The 16,671-nt window shown below is 33.6% G+C and overlaps 1 protein-coding gene across 1 annotated transcript; it reads left to right on the forward strand.

Moving 5' to 3' along the window:
* The first annotated feature begins 11,809 nt into the window (after nt 1-11,809).
* Nucleotides 11,810-13,733, forward strand: LOC149528756 (putative UDP-glucosyl transferase 73B6). The gene has a single exon (XM_089809099.1). It carries the CDS (start codon nt 11,984-11,986, stop codon nt 13,532-13,534), a length of 1,551 nt encoding a protein of 516 aa, XP_089665225.1. The 5' UTR covers nt 11,810-11,983; the 3' UTR covers nt 13,535-13,733.
* Nucleotides 13,734-16,671: the final 2,938 nt, after the last annotated feature.

Below are 16,671 nucleotides of genomic sequence, written 5' to 3' on the forward strand. Positions count from 1 at the left end.
TATGGAAATTTGCATGGGATCATCATCTTGGATCCAACAGCTAGACTACAAGACCCTACCATTCAGATGCAAGATTTGTCATGAATATGGGCATTTATATCGTAATTTCCCCAGGAACAAGTCCCCCTCCTCTGCTACTCTTGGACCCCTTGGGGAGGACAAGGGGAAGGCTACTTCATCTATGGGACCTATTGATAGTAAAGGATTTACTCAGGTCAAGTCTTGTAACAAGGGTAAAGTAAAGAAGAGAACCTGGAGGGACAGGTAGACTGATGACACCTTTAATAGGTTTGAGGCTCTTCAAGAGTTGGCCCAAGAGGAAGGTATTCCAATAGAGATTCTTTTGAAGGCCAAAGGGCAACAAGAGATTCAAGTTGGGGATATGCAAAATGAGGATCAGATTCTAGCTACAGAGGAACATCAAGCTGGGCAGCTAGATATTGATTTGCCTCCTCTTATGCAGGATATTGGAGATATTGGTGAATCACATGGCTTGATGGGTCCTGTCTTGGTGGCTCCTATTACCAATAAGCTCAAGGGGACCTCAAAATCTACAAAGGTTAATAAGGCTCCTCTTGTCTTAGGCATACAACAGAAATCCTTCAAAAAGGTGTCTTTGGATAAACCGTTAAAGAGTGGTAGGAAGACTGATCAAGAGAAGGTAAAGATAATGGGTGAAAATTTGGTTTATTCTGGGTTTGTAAAACCCATTGATTCTCAGTTCTCTCACCCCCATAAATGATTGTGTTGTCATGGAATGTAAAGGGTTTGAACAACATCCCCATACAAAAGGTTGTTCACAACTTAATTGGGTGTTAGTCTCTTGATGGGATTTGTACTTATGAAACTAACCTTTCAATGGAGGGATTAGCTAACTATGCCTTATGGATTTGGCCCCAAGGCTCTTAGTAGGGAGTTTGTGCCTTGAATAGTTCAGGAGGGATGTCTTGCTTCTGGGAACCTTGAAAAGTTTCCCCCTTATGGTGGATGTCCAGTCGGTTCTCCATCTCTTTGGTTGCTTCAATTTTTGAAATTAGAGAAAGGTGTCTTTTATCCAATATATATGCTCCTACTAATGTTTTAGGTAAATCAAATCTATGGGCTCATATCAGATTCATCCAGTCCGTGGACCCCTTCGTACCATGGATTATGGCTAGAGACTTCAATGTTGTCACTAGTTTGGAGGAAAAATGAGGTGGCTAGCCAGGCTTGACCCATCATCAAATTTGCTCAGGAATATGATTGGCTCTTTGAATCTCATTGATGTAAATACATCCAATGGTGTCTTTACATGGAATAATCAAAGATGTGGGGGTGAGGCTACATTAGAAAGGCTAGACAGATTTTTGGTTTCCTGCTATTGGAAGAAGAACAGGTGGATCACCAATTCTAAAATGTTGGATTGTAGGGGCTCTAACCACTGGCCCATTAAGCTTTCCATCACCTCATACAGTGTCACCAAATGACCCTCCTTCAAATTTCAGATGATGTGGCTTAGAGACTTGTCTTTATGTGACCTTATGGTAGATTGGTGGTATGAGAGGAAGCCTGCCCATGGAATGACAATGTACACTTTTGGTAAGAGGCTTCAATATGTGAAGTATAGGCTTAATAGATGGAATAAGTATCATTTTGGGAATCTCCATGCTCAAAAGGTGGCTACTTAGACCAAGCTGGATATTATTACCCGTCAGATTAGAGATCAGGGGATGACATCTAATTTGAGTAAAGTGGAGATCTCAGCTCTAAAGGATTTGGAGGAGTAGGAGCTTCAGGAGGAGATTTTCTTGAAGCAAAATTTTTATGTTGATTGGTTACAGGAAGGGGATAGAACACTTCTTTCTTCCACAAATTGATGAAGGCTCAGAGACAAGGTAATTCTATCTTCTCTCTTATTTCATCTGATGGTGACTAGATCTCATCTTGTGGAGAAATCTCTAGGGAAGCTGTCAATTATTTTTCTAATCTTTTTACTAGGGATGCCCTTCCTACTAAGGTTGAGGAGCATGCCATTTTGGACTGTATCCCCATCTTCATGTCTATTGAGATGAATGAGGCCCTCTTAACCCCTATTTGATTACCAGAGCTTGAGAAAGTTATTTTTAATATGAAAAAAGGCAAGGCCCCTAGTCCAGATGGATTCTTGATTGAATTTTTCTAGGAGTTTTGGGAAATAATAAAGTTTAATCTCCTGGAAGTGGTACAGGAATCTCATAGAAATAAATAGATATTGAAGTCTTTGAATTCTACTTTCTTGGCTCTTATACCTAAGAAGGAAGAGGCTAATAGGTTGGACCAGTTCAGGCCTATAGCATTATGTAATGTTTTCTATAAGATTATTACCAAACTGAACACTGAGAACTCAAACCACTCCTTGGTTCTTTGACCTCTGCTGAATAGGGTGGTTTTGTTGAAGGTAGAAAGAGTTTGGATGGGGCTGTGATAGCAATGGAGGCGATTCCACTCCATGTCAACATCCAAGGAGAAAGCTATGTTTATTAAACTCGACATGGCTAAAGCTTATGACTGGGTGAGCAAGGAGTTCCGATAGAAAATTCTTTTGGCCTTTGGTTTTGATGAGGAGTGGGTGATTTGGGTTCTAAGATATGTGACTTCTTCCTACTTCTCAGTTCTCATTAATGGAGAACCATCTGATTTATTTGGGGCTTCTCAAGGACTTCAAAAAGGGGATCCTTTATCTCCCTATTTATTCATCATTATGGCAAATTTTTAAAATCATAGCTGAGGTAGGGTCTTATCCAAGGTTGGAGCTAGAATAATAATCTTCCCCCTTACTCTCATCTATAGTTTTTGGATGACACTAGGTTAATGGGCATGGCTAGAATCAACAAGGTAGTGAAATTTAGATGAGCTTTGGGTATCTATTTGAAAGCTTTAGGGAAGCGTATTAATTAGGACAAGTCATCTATTTATTTCTTTAATACTCCTCATCTTATTCAGAATTGGATTGAAAGGATTTTTAGATTTCAAATCGGATCTCTTCCTTTGATTTACCTTGGGGTTCCTTTAGTCTTGGGTTCTTAGTGAAGAGATTACTAGCAATAGATTTTGGATAAATTCTAGAATAAGGTTAGTCATTGGACTTACAGATGGTTATCTTCAGGTAGCAAAGTGGTTCTCCTTTAGACTGTGGTGCAATCTCTTCCAATTTATAGATGCTAAGTTCAAGTTCCCCACTCCAACTTTGAGAGGGATTTTGATGCTTTATCTAGGCAATTCCTTTGGTCTGGCAGTCCTCTTTCTTCGAAATGGAGCCTTGTTATGTGGGAATCTATGTGTTGGCCAAAGAATGCTAGGGGCCTTGGTCTTAGATTGATGGGTTTCGTTCTCATGGCTTTGGCTGCCACACTGTACTGGAGATGGTGTAAATGTCAAGATCAGGATTGGTCCAAGATTCTTGTCTAGAAGTATTTTTCACATGTTGATTATCTTGATATACCAAGACTTACTCTAGTGGTTAAAGGTTCTTGTATTTGGGACACTCTTAAGAAGTGTGCTCAACTTATCAAGGAGAGCCTCTTCTAGATTTGTAACAATGTTTCTAATACCCTATTTTTGTAGGACTCTTGGGATGGCCATCCTCCCATTCTTTCTAGCTTTCCCCAGCTTCAAAATCTTTGCCAGATTTTTACTAATGCTAGATAGGTTATAACGGAGCACTTTAAGATGGTTAAGCATTTTGGTCAGTGGAGGTGACTTGTTGGAAAGACATTCAAGAGTGGCCAATGGGTAGCTCTGAAGAGGACTCTGCCATTCTTACTAAAACTTTGAAAAGTAGGTTTTTCAGCTCTACTCGTGAGCGAGATGTCTTGGCCTGGAGTTCTAGCCCAAAAGGCAAGTTTACTATGGCTCAAGGTTATGCTATGCTTGAAAGGAACCTACATGGTCCAAATGAGGTGAACTGGTGGAAGAAGGTTTGGTTTAACCTTTCTTGTCCAAAATATAATTTTTTCCTATAGTTGCTGGCTCAGAACAAATGCCTCACTTGGGAGAATCTTCACAAATGAGGTTTTCAGGGACCTTCTATCTATTTCCTCTATTTAAACAATGAGGAATGTACTTCTCAATTCTTTTTTTGTTTCCCTTATTCAAGAGAGATATGGCACATATGGTGGGAGGCTTGGCGATAGGGTTGTGTAGATACATCTTCTTTAATTGACTTTTGGGAGAGTTTGGGTAGACCTCGAGTGAAGACTTCTTTTTTGTGGGCTGCTTGGATGGTCGGGCTGTCTCTCATTCTATGGAACCTTTGGCTAGAGTGAAACCACAAAATTTCCTATGACTCCAAGTTAGAAAGTTTGCATCTATGGAGAATTATTCTTGGTAGGCTTTAGGAGACCATCTCTACAAAATGTGATATGTCGAAAAGTATTGATCCTCAGAATCTTACTACTATGCAAAATTTGAATTCGGGAGAGAGTAGATGTGGTGACACCCTTAGAACAAGACCTCTCTAGGGCAAGCAAAGGATTTGTCAAGAGGGGAGGTAGACTCTCCCCCCTTCTAGGACTTTGAAGATCAATATAGATGGTTCATCTCATGAGAATCTTGGTCATGCTGGTATTGGGGGTATAGGTAGAGCTAATGATGGTGGTATGGTGTTTCTCTTCTCTACTTATAAAGGTCAATACTCTAATAATCTGATGAAGGCCCTTGTTATTAAGACTGTACTTGAGAGGGCTTGTTCCTTAGGCTAGAAGAAGATCATTTGTGAGTTTGATTCTCAAATTGTTGTGGACATATTGAATAGTCAAAGCTTGGAGAATATTAGTTGGCAATTAGTTGCTTTGGTTAGACAGACTTTAAGTCTTTGTAATTCCTTAGACTTTGTTTCATTTTGTTATATCCCTAGAGAATGGAATAGAGTGGCTGATTGTTTGGTGAAGTGGGCTTCAGAGAATAGCGATGGTTGGGATATTAGTGGAAGGGAGGAGTTATCTATTGAGTTTAGTGGGACTATTGAGCATTTGATATTGGGTGATATGAATATGTAGTGTTCTTATAGGTCGTGTGCCTTTGTTTTGTACTTTGATTTTGGTTGAATAAATTTTTACCCCATCTTTAAAAAAAAGAGATTAATATCCTCAACATGCATGCAAATCAAGCTTTTCTATGTGTTGTCTTGCTGAGGACATTCTCTTGTCCATATCAACTAGAGTTCTAATATTCATGATGGTATATACTTTTAAAAGTTTAATAGACCTAAAAACATGGTGCATTTTCTTAGCTCCACCTATTGTCCATGCATATAAAATGCAACTACATGGGCATTCTTGATTTAGAGTGGAGACCAATTCAAGGATGACTTGGAAAAGAAATGGTTAAGTGTATAAATTTTCTAGAACTTATATCATTTGTTTTAATCTAAAACTTATGTCAACTTTTTAAATTATGACAATTTTCTAACATTAGATTTTGTTGCTCCAATGCTTGTTGATGGTGACAAATGGATTGTGCTTGCCAGATATAATGCAAACAAGTTTCCTAGGATTGCGTTAAAATATAAAGTGAGGTATGTAGTATTTAGTACTTCTCTAATCCATATAGATAATGGTCATCAATTTTTTGAAATTGTGGATGGGTTAACTTTTTTTGATTTGTAAATTAATATAATTGAGCATGTGAATTTTACTATCACATTCTCATTGCAACTTTTTATGTTGAGAAAAATGATTATTTACAAGGATTAATGATTTTGGATATTTATTTTTATGGTTTCAAATGGAAAAATCATTAGCCCCAACATCTTGATTTTGCAATCTAGTTTAAATTGTAGGTTATATCCTACTAGGTGATGCTCAACATTCTCAAGCCTTGCCAAAGAATCTTTTACTTCATTCTCCTAAAAAATACAAAAAAGGAAAAATCACCATATGTAGTTAAAAAATAAAACATTTTTGAAATGAGCATTCCATATACATTAAAATACCAAGAAATAATATTATATAATGGATTTTCCTTTATCACATATTGCATTACTAATAACTTTTCTAGTGGTATTAATATGCTTTACCTTCTGTGCTATAGTGGCAACAAATTTTGTCCTCGAAGAATCCTCTCTCTAATGTGCTTTCTTGCTAGAATGTTTTTGTTTTATTGTAGCTTTCTCCAATGATGTTTGAGCTTCCTTAATAGAAATTTCATGTTTTTGTTTCCACTCATATGCCTCTTGCCTTGCAATTTTAACTTGTTCATGAGAAGCACTAAGCCTTGCTTCTGTAGAAGTATACCTACTTTTTAAAGAGGCCATTTTTGAGACAATATGGTCTTCTTCAATTTTTTACTTTGACATTATATGTTCATGATTATTTTTCCACCTAGAACCTTCTTTCGTAGTAGATTCCAAAACTTCAGATAGATTTGTGTATCTCTCTTCTAATGAGTTATACCTTCTCTGAGTATTAGCTATTCTAGTTGCATATTCATCTAAAATATTTTTATTATTTGAAATAGCATCCTCATATCTTTTTAAACAATCATTTCCATGCTTCTAGCTAACCTCCAAATTCTTTCCAATCAATGCTAATTTATCTTTAAGTAAACGACATTTCAACTGAAGCCCATCTCTTTCAATTGAATTCTGATCACTGAGTCTCTTAGTGACATCAAATAGAGGCCATTCTAATTTGGAAAATCATGAAGAAACTACATTTTCATTAGAAAATAAATAAATAAATAAAAATGAAAGTTTTCAGGTTTCTAATGGAAACATTCTTAGAATAGTGGCATAATTTATCGAGGAGCTAGTTTCTCACCTTTTCTCTAAGAAGTTAGCAAATTTCAAGCACTTTTGTATGCCAAAGCTAATTTTTCATACTTTGACACAAGGTCATTTAGAACCTTAAAATAGAATGTGGAAATATTTTTTGTAGTTAAAAGAAAGAAAATATAATGGTTAACACATCCATAATCACATAGTAGCGTAAATACATTAATAAGAGTCAATGTGGGTACAATTACAAAATAAATTTGAAGTTTCCTAATAAATAATCACTGTAAAATTTACATGAACTTGAACAAGTAAAATTAATGCAAATAATAGTTTAACAAAAGATAAGACTACCTTTAGAACTTTATAAAGCTTTGCATCGAGGGCATAACAAGAAACATGTAGCTTTTTGTCCATCATTTGAATAATACTTGTGCATTTCAGTTCAAAATACCTAAATACATTCCGCTTAAAATTTTGCAACGATATTCAATATTTTAGTACTAACTCAATGTAATTCTAAATATCTACATCTACCACATTCAAATCAACCAAGTTAAAGAGATGGATGGGTTAGACAATTTTGTTGGCTATGCCACTTATAACCTGACAATCACCCATTCTAGTTCAACATAAAGGAGCTAAATGCACATCTACATACATTGGGAAAATTGCATAGCCCTATTTATGTACCCATTCTTCTCTTTAATAATACACCATTTATTGATTTAGAAATTGTTGTTGCTTGCTTACCATTGCTATCACAATTTTCTTAAGAAGAATTAGTTGTCTACTAGTATGTAATACATCTATCTAGAAGGCTAGAATTATAATTTTTCCTTGACAATTATGAATAGACATAAACATCACAACCCAACTTATGCAAGACCATGTTACATATTTCAAAAAATATAGGAATCAAACTATAATTTTACTTGTATGTTAAAATTTAAGGCCATAAAATAAATATTGTATTGGACCTAGTGTACAAATAACTTACACAAATTATAGAAGTTCCTTGGAGTAGGACCCTCAATGATGTAGGCTAATTATATTTAGAAACTAAAAAATTGACAAATTATTTTGGTTTTTACCTCAAATTTCTTCTTCAAGGTAGTCTGGACCATCTTTTCGTATTTTTTTTCTTGCAACACTTACTCCCTTTACACTTCTCTTAAACACAACTAAAGCTTTTTGCAATCTTCATTCATATGATTCTTGCAGAGCTTCCTAGAAAGAGTCAAATTCAATGTTATAAAGTTATAAACACAATCCATAGTTATGGACATGATACACACTAATACCCTAGAGAAAACAACATATTTAAATTTACAAATTTTTATAGAGAATAAACTACCTCTTCAAGTGATTTTTATTGATCGAAGGACGCCATGTAGGCTTCGATAGAACACTCATAAGCTCGCCAACATTAACCTTCCTCTACACTCTACTATCAATAACAAAACATGTTTGAATTGTATGATGAGTATTGATACATACAATAATTTTTTATACTACAAATACATCATTTTTTCTTAAATAAATCTTGATAATATCTATAATTTTTGAATAATATTTAGTAAAAATATAGAATCAAAATTATAAAACATAATTAAACTAATAAATAAATATTTTTAAAAATCACACTTATAAACATAAAAAGGTTTTTCTATTAATAAAGTTAAACTTATAAGATTTTGAGTACCATTAGTGTCTTTTCTTTTTTATATAAAATACTAATTTATTCGCATGTCTTCTCTTTGAGCATCTAAGTATAATTGACGTGAATATTCTTAGCCAAACTAAAGCAAAATTAGGTGGCTCCTTTTAATGTAATATTTTTTAGTTGTCTCATTCAATTTGTCCTTGAATAGACATAATAATGAATATTACTACATGCACAAAAAGGACATTGGGGACTACAATTTACTAATATTTTATATGCCACATGAAGTCACATGGATAATTTGCAAAATATGAAAGGTGAAAAGAAGTTAAATTTTTCATAATGTCCTTTTACGTGATGCCTATCCTTTTATCATCACAATGTTAAAGAAATTACATTTTTAGCGATGTCTATATACAAAATATGACAAAACAATTTATTGAAATTTAATAATTAAAATAAATTTCAAAATGTAACTATATTAAAAATAAGTAGAGTTCCACAATTTATAAGATTTCCAAACATAATTTCTAGATATAATTGTGTAAGTTCTTTTTACATCAATATTTTGAATAACACATTGTAATCCATGGTTTCCATCATTACATAATTCAATTCATTAATCTAAAGAAACTTACACAATACAAACTACATAACCAATTTTATTGTGTAAGTACCTTGTTGTCTTTTTAAATTTTTTAAATTTTTTCCAGAATGCATCTTTTTTCAAAAGTCTGAGGCTGTATATTTTTTAATTCATTTATTAGAACAATTTTTTAAAATTTTTTTTAATATTTCTAATTGGTGGAAGAATATTTTCTTGGGCTTAATTTCTACTTTTTGAATTGAAAAATATACAAAAATACAAAGGATAACTATGTAGTTAATGTTTATGTCAGTTTTGATTTGATTTCTTCAATCACATGTCCATAAAAGCAATGAGTGAAGTAAGATAGGTAGAGCTAATTATCTCGTAGACGTCACACTAACAGTCTTGTCAAGTCTCGTATTCTTTTAATAACAATCAATGTTTTATTAGAATGAAATGGATCAATCTTCAACATCCACGTTTGCTATTGTACTTTTTCCATTAATGGTTGACAATTGTTGTGTGAGTATATATGAACAGTCTCATTCGCTATACACTAAAATGAATGTTATTCTGTATGCAGTCCAACAAAATTGACATCGCTTTTTTCTTAATGTGAAAAATTGACCGTACAACTAGGGTAGTATGGTATGAATCTTCGACACAAAGTTTTCCTAATAGAAAATTATTTGTTCAAATAATAATTGTATTTTTAATAAAGCATTATTTCAAAACATGGTCCTACGACAAGTTTTTTAAAACCAAGAAATTTATCGAACAATGATGAGGTAATGTTAATATGTACCTTTTATAAAATTATGAGGTTATACATTTTTTATAATGTAAAATGTAATTATAAATAAAATAAAATTTAAATGAAAATGTTTCAAGTATAAATTTTTTAAAAGTTTAAATTTTTATTTATAAAATTAAATCAAGATGTAGATGCTAGAAAGATTATATGGTTTCAAATATATTTATTAAGCAAAAATAATAATAAAACTTCTAATCTAAACTTTTTAATTTTAAGTTTTTTTAACTTTATTTTAAAAAATAAATTTTGGCTTTTGTCAAATAATAAATTTATTTATTAATAAAATTTAAATTATGATAATATTTAAATATTTAATTTTTTAATTATATAAATCATTATTATATTTAATATTTAAATTATTAATTTTTTAAAAAAATATTGTATTAAGTAATTAGTAATGATATTATTTAACTTGAATAGATATATATATATATATATTATTAATTTTTTTATATAATATATTATTATCACATATACAAATCCCTTTTATAAGATCTTTTAAAGAATAGCACAATAACTAATAGTAGCATATAACATATGCAAATTATAATGTAAAAGATGATAATAATTAATAAAATATTTTAGATATTTTTTTACATAATGTATATGCATGGGTCTTCATTTTATTTTAGGTATGTGCTATAAAATCTATAAACTAGCTTTAGGCGCCTATTTCATAAAAAATATATATAAAGTCGAGAGTTATCCTTCTTCAGGGGCCTATTTCATAAAATATAAATTCATTTTATTTTTTCAATACAAAATTTCAATAATAAGCATGAAAAATGCTCAACTATGAAATCAACCACATCTAATTAGCTTACTTATATTTAATTTTTTAAAAATAATTTATGAAATGAAATTATATATTATTTTTTCTCTCAAAAGTTTGAATTGCGTATGTATATTTTTAAAATCATTTTTATGTGAATGAAAACTGCAAGACTTAAAATGAATTATAATAGAATGGAAAGAAATCTAAGATGGCTTATGATATTATATTTATTAAATAAAAACTAAATTATATTATAGAACAAATTCAAAAAATAAAGAAAATTTGAGATTGTAAGAAGAAAATAATTAATTACATTTGTTTAAAATATAAAATATATAAATTTTAGTAAGTTTCTAAAATAAATTTTATTTGTTATAAGGTTTCTTGTTTCAATTTAGAACTTACTAAACTTTATCTATTAAAAACTATTTTAATTATTTTTTATATGAATTATACACTATATTAAAAAAGGACTAAGCATACACTTAAATGAACGTCAATTTTTTTTCAAATGTTAGATTGTTTACAACCAAAGTTGTTTCTATTGTAGAAGCCTCTCGGCTTAATTAAACATTAAATCTTTTCTATGATTTAGCTAGGTAGTTGTTGCCATTTTTAAGGCCACCTCTATATTTATTTGGTAAATTTAGTTTTAGTTTTTCTTTATGATTCTCACACATTTTATTATGACTTGCACAAATGTGTTAGCTTTGTCATATTATGAAATTTGATATCTACATTTTCTTCATTATTTTGTTGAGCTACCATTTAAATTGCATTTGTTAAACAATTAAATTAGTCATTCTAATTATCTATTTCTTTTTTTCCCTAATAGAGAGGGACTCATGCTCTAACACGACTCTTGTCCGTAATTCGTTATGGCTGTATAGACAGGTACCAGATTTAGATCGAGTGGTCACTTGCCAAACTTGCCAAACGAGGAGCCCTCTACTCCCCTCATCGCAAACAATGTGTGGGCTCCACTCCACGTCTGACGCCCAGCAACGAGCTGTGGGCAAAGACGAATAAGAATTGATCTCTTCCCATAAAAGCCAGAAGATAAGTATCACGCAACCCGCGCCGCTCAGAAACATCTCTTACAAAAGAGATCAGCCATGCAATACAAGGCACTACTTTGTCGACGTGAACAAATTTGTCAAGTCGATAACAACAAATATATAAAGCATAAGATATTTGGACATTTACTTTTTAATTCAATTAAATGCATTAATATGAATAGATTAATGCATGGTTCTCATGGGCAGTCGCCGCAATTCCATATATTGTACGTGGCTGAGATGAATCCATCATTGCATTCGCAGGATTTTTATTTCCGTTAGCTATAACTTGGTTCCCATGGAAGGCAGAAGCAATAGTCCGGCTGAGGGAGGTGTTTGTTGAATATTAGGATGGGAAAGGAAGAGAATGGCGGTGAGAAGAGCAGCAAGGCTCATGTGGCAGTCGTTCCCTTCGTTGGGCAGGGCCATCTTATTCCTTTCCTCGAGCTCACTAAGCTTCTGGCCTCCCAGGGTCTAATTGTTTCCTACGTAACCACACCGGGTATCGTTGCACGACTGCAGCCTCAGGTGGACCAGGCGGTCAAGAGTTCGAATCCCGCCCTCGACATTCGACTGGTTTCGCTTCCCCTGCCTCCCATCGAAGGCCTGCCGCCAGGAATCGATAGCTCCGAGAGTATTCCTCTGCATGTGGCCGGAATTTTCATGATGTCGTTCTACAAGCTAGCCGGACAATTTGAGCAATGGCTGGAGCGGGAGATTAAAATTGCAGAGGATCAGAAGGACAATTTCACCGCGTCTCCTCCCGTTTGTTTAATTAGCGACATGTTTACTTCCTGGGTTCACAGATCCGGCGCTAAATTTGGGCTTCCCACAGTGGTTTTCCAGACATCGGGAGCGTTTGGCATTTCTGTTTTACACTCGTTGCACAAGCACAAGCCGCACAAGAATGTCGAAGGAGACGACGAGTATTTCCAGGTCCCCGACCTCTTGTTCGATGTCAAGCTGCGTAGATCCGAACTGCCATTCGATTTGCGCGACACGGAAATGAATCCCATGCGGAGTTTCGTCTCAGAAGAGATCAATTGCAGCTTGGAAGGAAGTGGGATGATTTTCAATACGTTCTGTGAGTTGGAGCCACTGGGGATCGATCACATCAAGAGCTTGACAAAGAGGCCTGTTTGTAGCATTGGTCCTTTGCTTCCCAAGAGGATTTTTGACGGAGAGGGAGTCGAACGCACTACCTGTGGCAGCCGAGGAAGGGTTGGGGCTATAAGTGAGGCGGAGTGCTTGCAGTGGTTGGACGACCGAAGGCCAAATTCAGTAGTATTTGTGTGCTTTGGGAGCCTTTTGTCTCTGAACAAACAACAGACGGAGGCACTCGCGAAGGGGCTGGAAGCGAGCGAGCAGGCGTTCATATGGGCTCTCAAGCCCGAGCCAGAAATAGCCCTCCCAGACGAGTTCGAGGAGCGGACAAAGGATAGAGGGCTGGTCATATGGGGCTGGGCGCCGCAGCTCCTGATTCTCTCCCATCCTTCCACTGGCGCTTTTCTGAGCCACTGCGGATGGAATTCGACGCTGGAGAGCATAAGTCTGGGTGTCCCCATGATTACATGGCCTATGTTTGCAGAACAGCCTTTCAACAACAAGCTTCTGGTAGAGTATTTGGGCATTGCAGAACAAATATGCTCGCACATGGACGGCGCTGGGGACGAGCATGTTGTGAAGAGAGCGGTTGTAAAGCTGTTGGCGGAAGAGGATGGGAAGAGGATGAGAGAGAGAGCTCGGGAACTAAGCAATAAGGCAAAAATGGCGGTTGAGAAAGGCGGTTCTTCGCACGCAAACTTGCAGGGGTTTGTGGATTATGTATGTGGGCTGCATGACAGGTGGATACTCGCTGGGCACCCAAATGAACTAGAGGCATCGTGTTTTCTTGAAGCGTAAAAATCCGTTGGCTTTTCGGCAAGTGGGGACAAATTTGTTTCATATGCTTTTAATTTTTAGATTAATCACTTGCAATTGAAATTATAATCTGATAGGAAGATATACTTCGATAGTATGTTGAAGTGAATGAATTTTAATAAGGACTAATTTTTTAGTTTATTTTATTTTATACAAATATGTTCTTACCTTTAAGAAATTATTTCAATTCTACACATTTTTCTTTGAGCATAAACAATGAAAAGTGGGGAGAAAATTTAAATAAAAATCATATTGTTCAATCGTATTTAATACAAATGTGTTCGTTTTATCTTATTTTGAGTTCATGCTATTCATTTTCTAGTCTTTTACTAATGAATGTTGCTTTTGTATAAGAGCATTATGAATCATTATTTCCAAAATTGGTGTCTATTCATTAGGTTACATGGTCAAAGCATGCCATGAATAAATAAGATTCAATACAAAATAAATTGTAATTTGACTTCTACATATGAGATTCTAGTCTCCTCTCACATATTGCTTTAGAAACTTAATCAATAATTGTTTGTAAGCACAATGTATCTATAAAATTATGATATAGTAAAATTAACATTTATAATTTAAACTTTTGTATAGTTGAACCATTACAAATTATCTCAAAATGGGAACAAAAAAAAATTTGAACAAAATTACATCAAATTCTCTCTCTCTCTCTCTCTCTCTCTCTCTCTCTCTCTCTCTCTCTCTCTCTCTCTCACACACACACACACACACACACACACACACCTTGCATATTTAATTTGGTGTGTGTAAATGTATTTCTGAAAGATAAACCTATTACAAACATGAGATATACAATTAATACAAGAAGAAAGGACTATACAAAGTGACAAAGGTTGGACTAAGAATAATGAAGATGCTCTCTTTAGTAGTGCCAAATATCAAATTGATTGTTGACCTCTTACACATGTCCTGCTACCCAACCAACATTTCATTGTGTTCAAGCATTCCTCTCCTACTTTTCCCATCAAAGATCGTCACCTCCAGAATTTCATCCAAATGTAATTTAGGTTTCTAATAAAATAGTGTAAACTTCAATGTCAAGTCGCCTAACAATATCATAAATCAAGGATTTAATAAATACCACATCAAACATACATTTGATACTCTTAAGCTCTCTAAAAACTTTCAATATTCAAGCTCTCTAACCACTTTTTCAAGAAATTGTGTACATGAAACTTGATTTTTTCTTATCACTAACACTTTGATACCATAAATGTCCTATATTTCTAGTTTGTGTCAAGATATACAAATAAAAAAATAGGCACGATATAAATTCATTTCAAAGAGCTTCAAATGTATGTACATTGCTCTATACAATAAGGCTAATAGGGAATTTGACATCTTGAAGGAATTATCTTAGATGTTATTTAACAAAATCAATAATCACCACAAGAACACTTTTCTTATTTGAAATGATGATGCCAATTTGCATTTCTTGCAAAAAAAATTTATTGTAACAATCATAAAGATAAACTTGGTCATAATGCATTTCTTGCAAAAAAATAAATTATTCTAACAATCCTAAAGATAAACTTGGTCATAATGCAATAATTTATACACATTCAAATTCTTGATGACTCTAATAGTTGTTCTAGTAGACATGTTTATGGATCCAAATGCAATTGTTAGCTTCTCACTATGGTAGCTAAGGAATAATTCATTTTCTTTCCTCTCAAAAAATCATTCAACGCATGCCTCTAATCAAGAGAATACCTTATTGCCCCCATCTCCCATAATACATTTTCCAATTTTGTATAGATATCATGATTAGGGGTGTGAATTATCTCCTAGCAAAAACCATGTACCATTCTATGGATTTCAATCCAACTACATCCAATTGTCTTTTTATTTCTCTAGGTCTCATCAATTTCCTTACCTTTTGAGCATCACCCCACCTACTCAATTCTCCATAAATGTCTAAAATAAGAATATAAGGTGCAACAACTTTAGGATACTACTAATAAAAGAGATTTGATGTAAATAATTCAAGACTTACATTCTTGTGTGATCTACAAGCACTCAAGAAGAACATCATGTTATAAATAGGAAATACTAAGAGGGGAGGTGGGGAGGTGGGGAGTAGGTGGTGAATCATTATTTAATTATTTTTTTGCCCAATTATGGATACATTTTATAACCTTAAAACATGCACATGTGATTAAATTGAAAAGTAAGCATAAAAGTAACACAATGCACCTCATAACACCATCATTTATTAACTAGGGAAACCCTAGCCAAGGGAAAACCCCAATGGGGATGGTAACCACAAAATGATCCATTAGTCAAAACTATCTTGTGCAAGGATAACTTTAAGAAACCCCCTCCCAATTTTTTTTATAAATTCATGGAAAATCCAACATTAGTTTTGGGGGGCGGGGGGGGGGGGAATTAATTTCTAAAGGTGATTTTTTTTTATGTCAGGAAAAGTTTAATTTCAGATGTGATATTTCTCTAGCCATTAAATTTTTTTGTAAAATTGAGGTGATTTTGTCTCTTCTGATAGAAAAAATATATATTGTATAAGAAGACTTTTCTTGTTTATTAGAAAAATAATTAGGCAAATTCTCATGTTTATTGGAAAAAAAAAATTGTATTAGGGGTTTTTTCCCATTTATTGGAAAATATATATATTGTAATAGACATTTTTCCCATCTAGTGAAAAAACATATGTAATGCGTCAACAAATATTCTAGAAAATTACGTGATTACTCAATCAATGAATCAACAAGTAGAAATTAATGTTATGTTTTTCAAATCAGTTTTCTAATTATCAAAAGATTACTCTCAGTATTTGTGTGGTCTACAACAAATGTTTATCAAAGTGTAAGATGAACAATGGGGTGTTGACCAAAATGTAAAGGGGTAAAGAGATGTTCCTAAATGGAATGATGCATATACAAGGAAAAATATAAGATCCACCTCTAAATCCAAATTCCTAAAGGAGAGATCCAAATTGATTTATCAACCAAAAAGGTTTTAACGCACAAAAGAACCAATCTATGGAGAATATGAATAGAGGAGAAAACCTTATTTTTTTTATGAAAATTATGTATTGAAATATTGATTGAATTGAAAACAAATACTAACCTTAAAGCAGG

This window comes from Cupressus sempervirens, chromosome 11, assembly GCF_028749045.1.
Source record: "Cupressus sempervirens isolate cs-2001-9-10 chromosome 11, ASM2874904v1, whole genome shotgun sequence".
In the NCBI taxonomy this organism is placed as follows: Eukaryota; Viridiplantae; Streptophyta; class Pinopsida; order Cupressales; family Cupressaceae; genus Cupressus; species Cupressus sempervirens.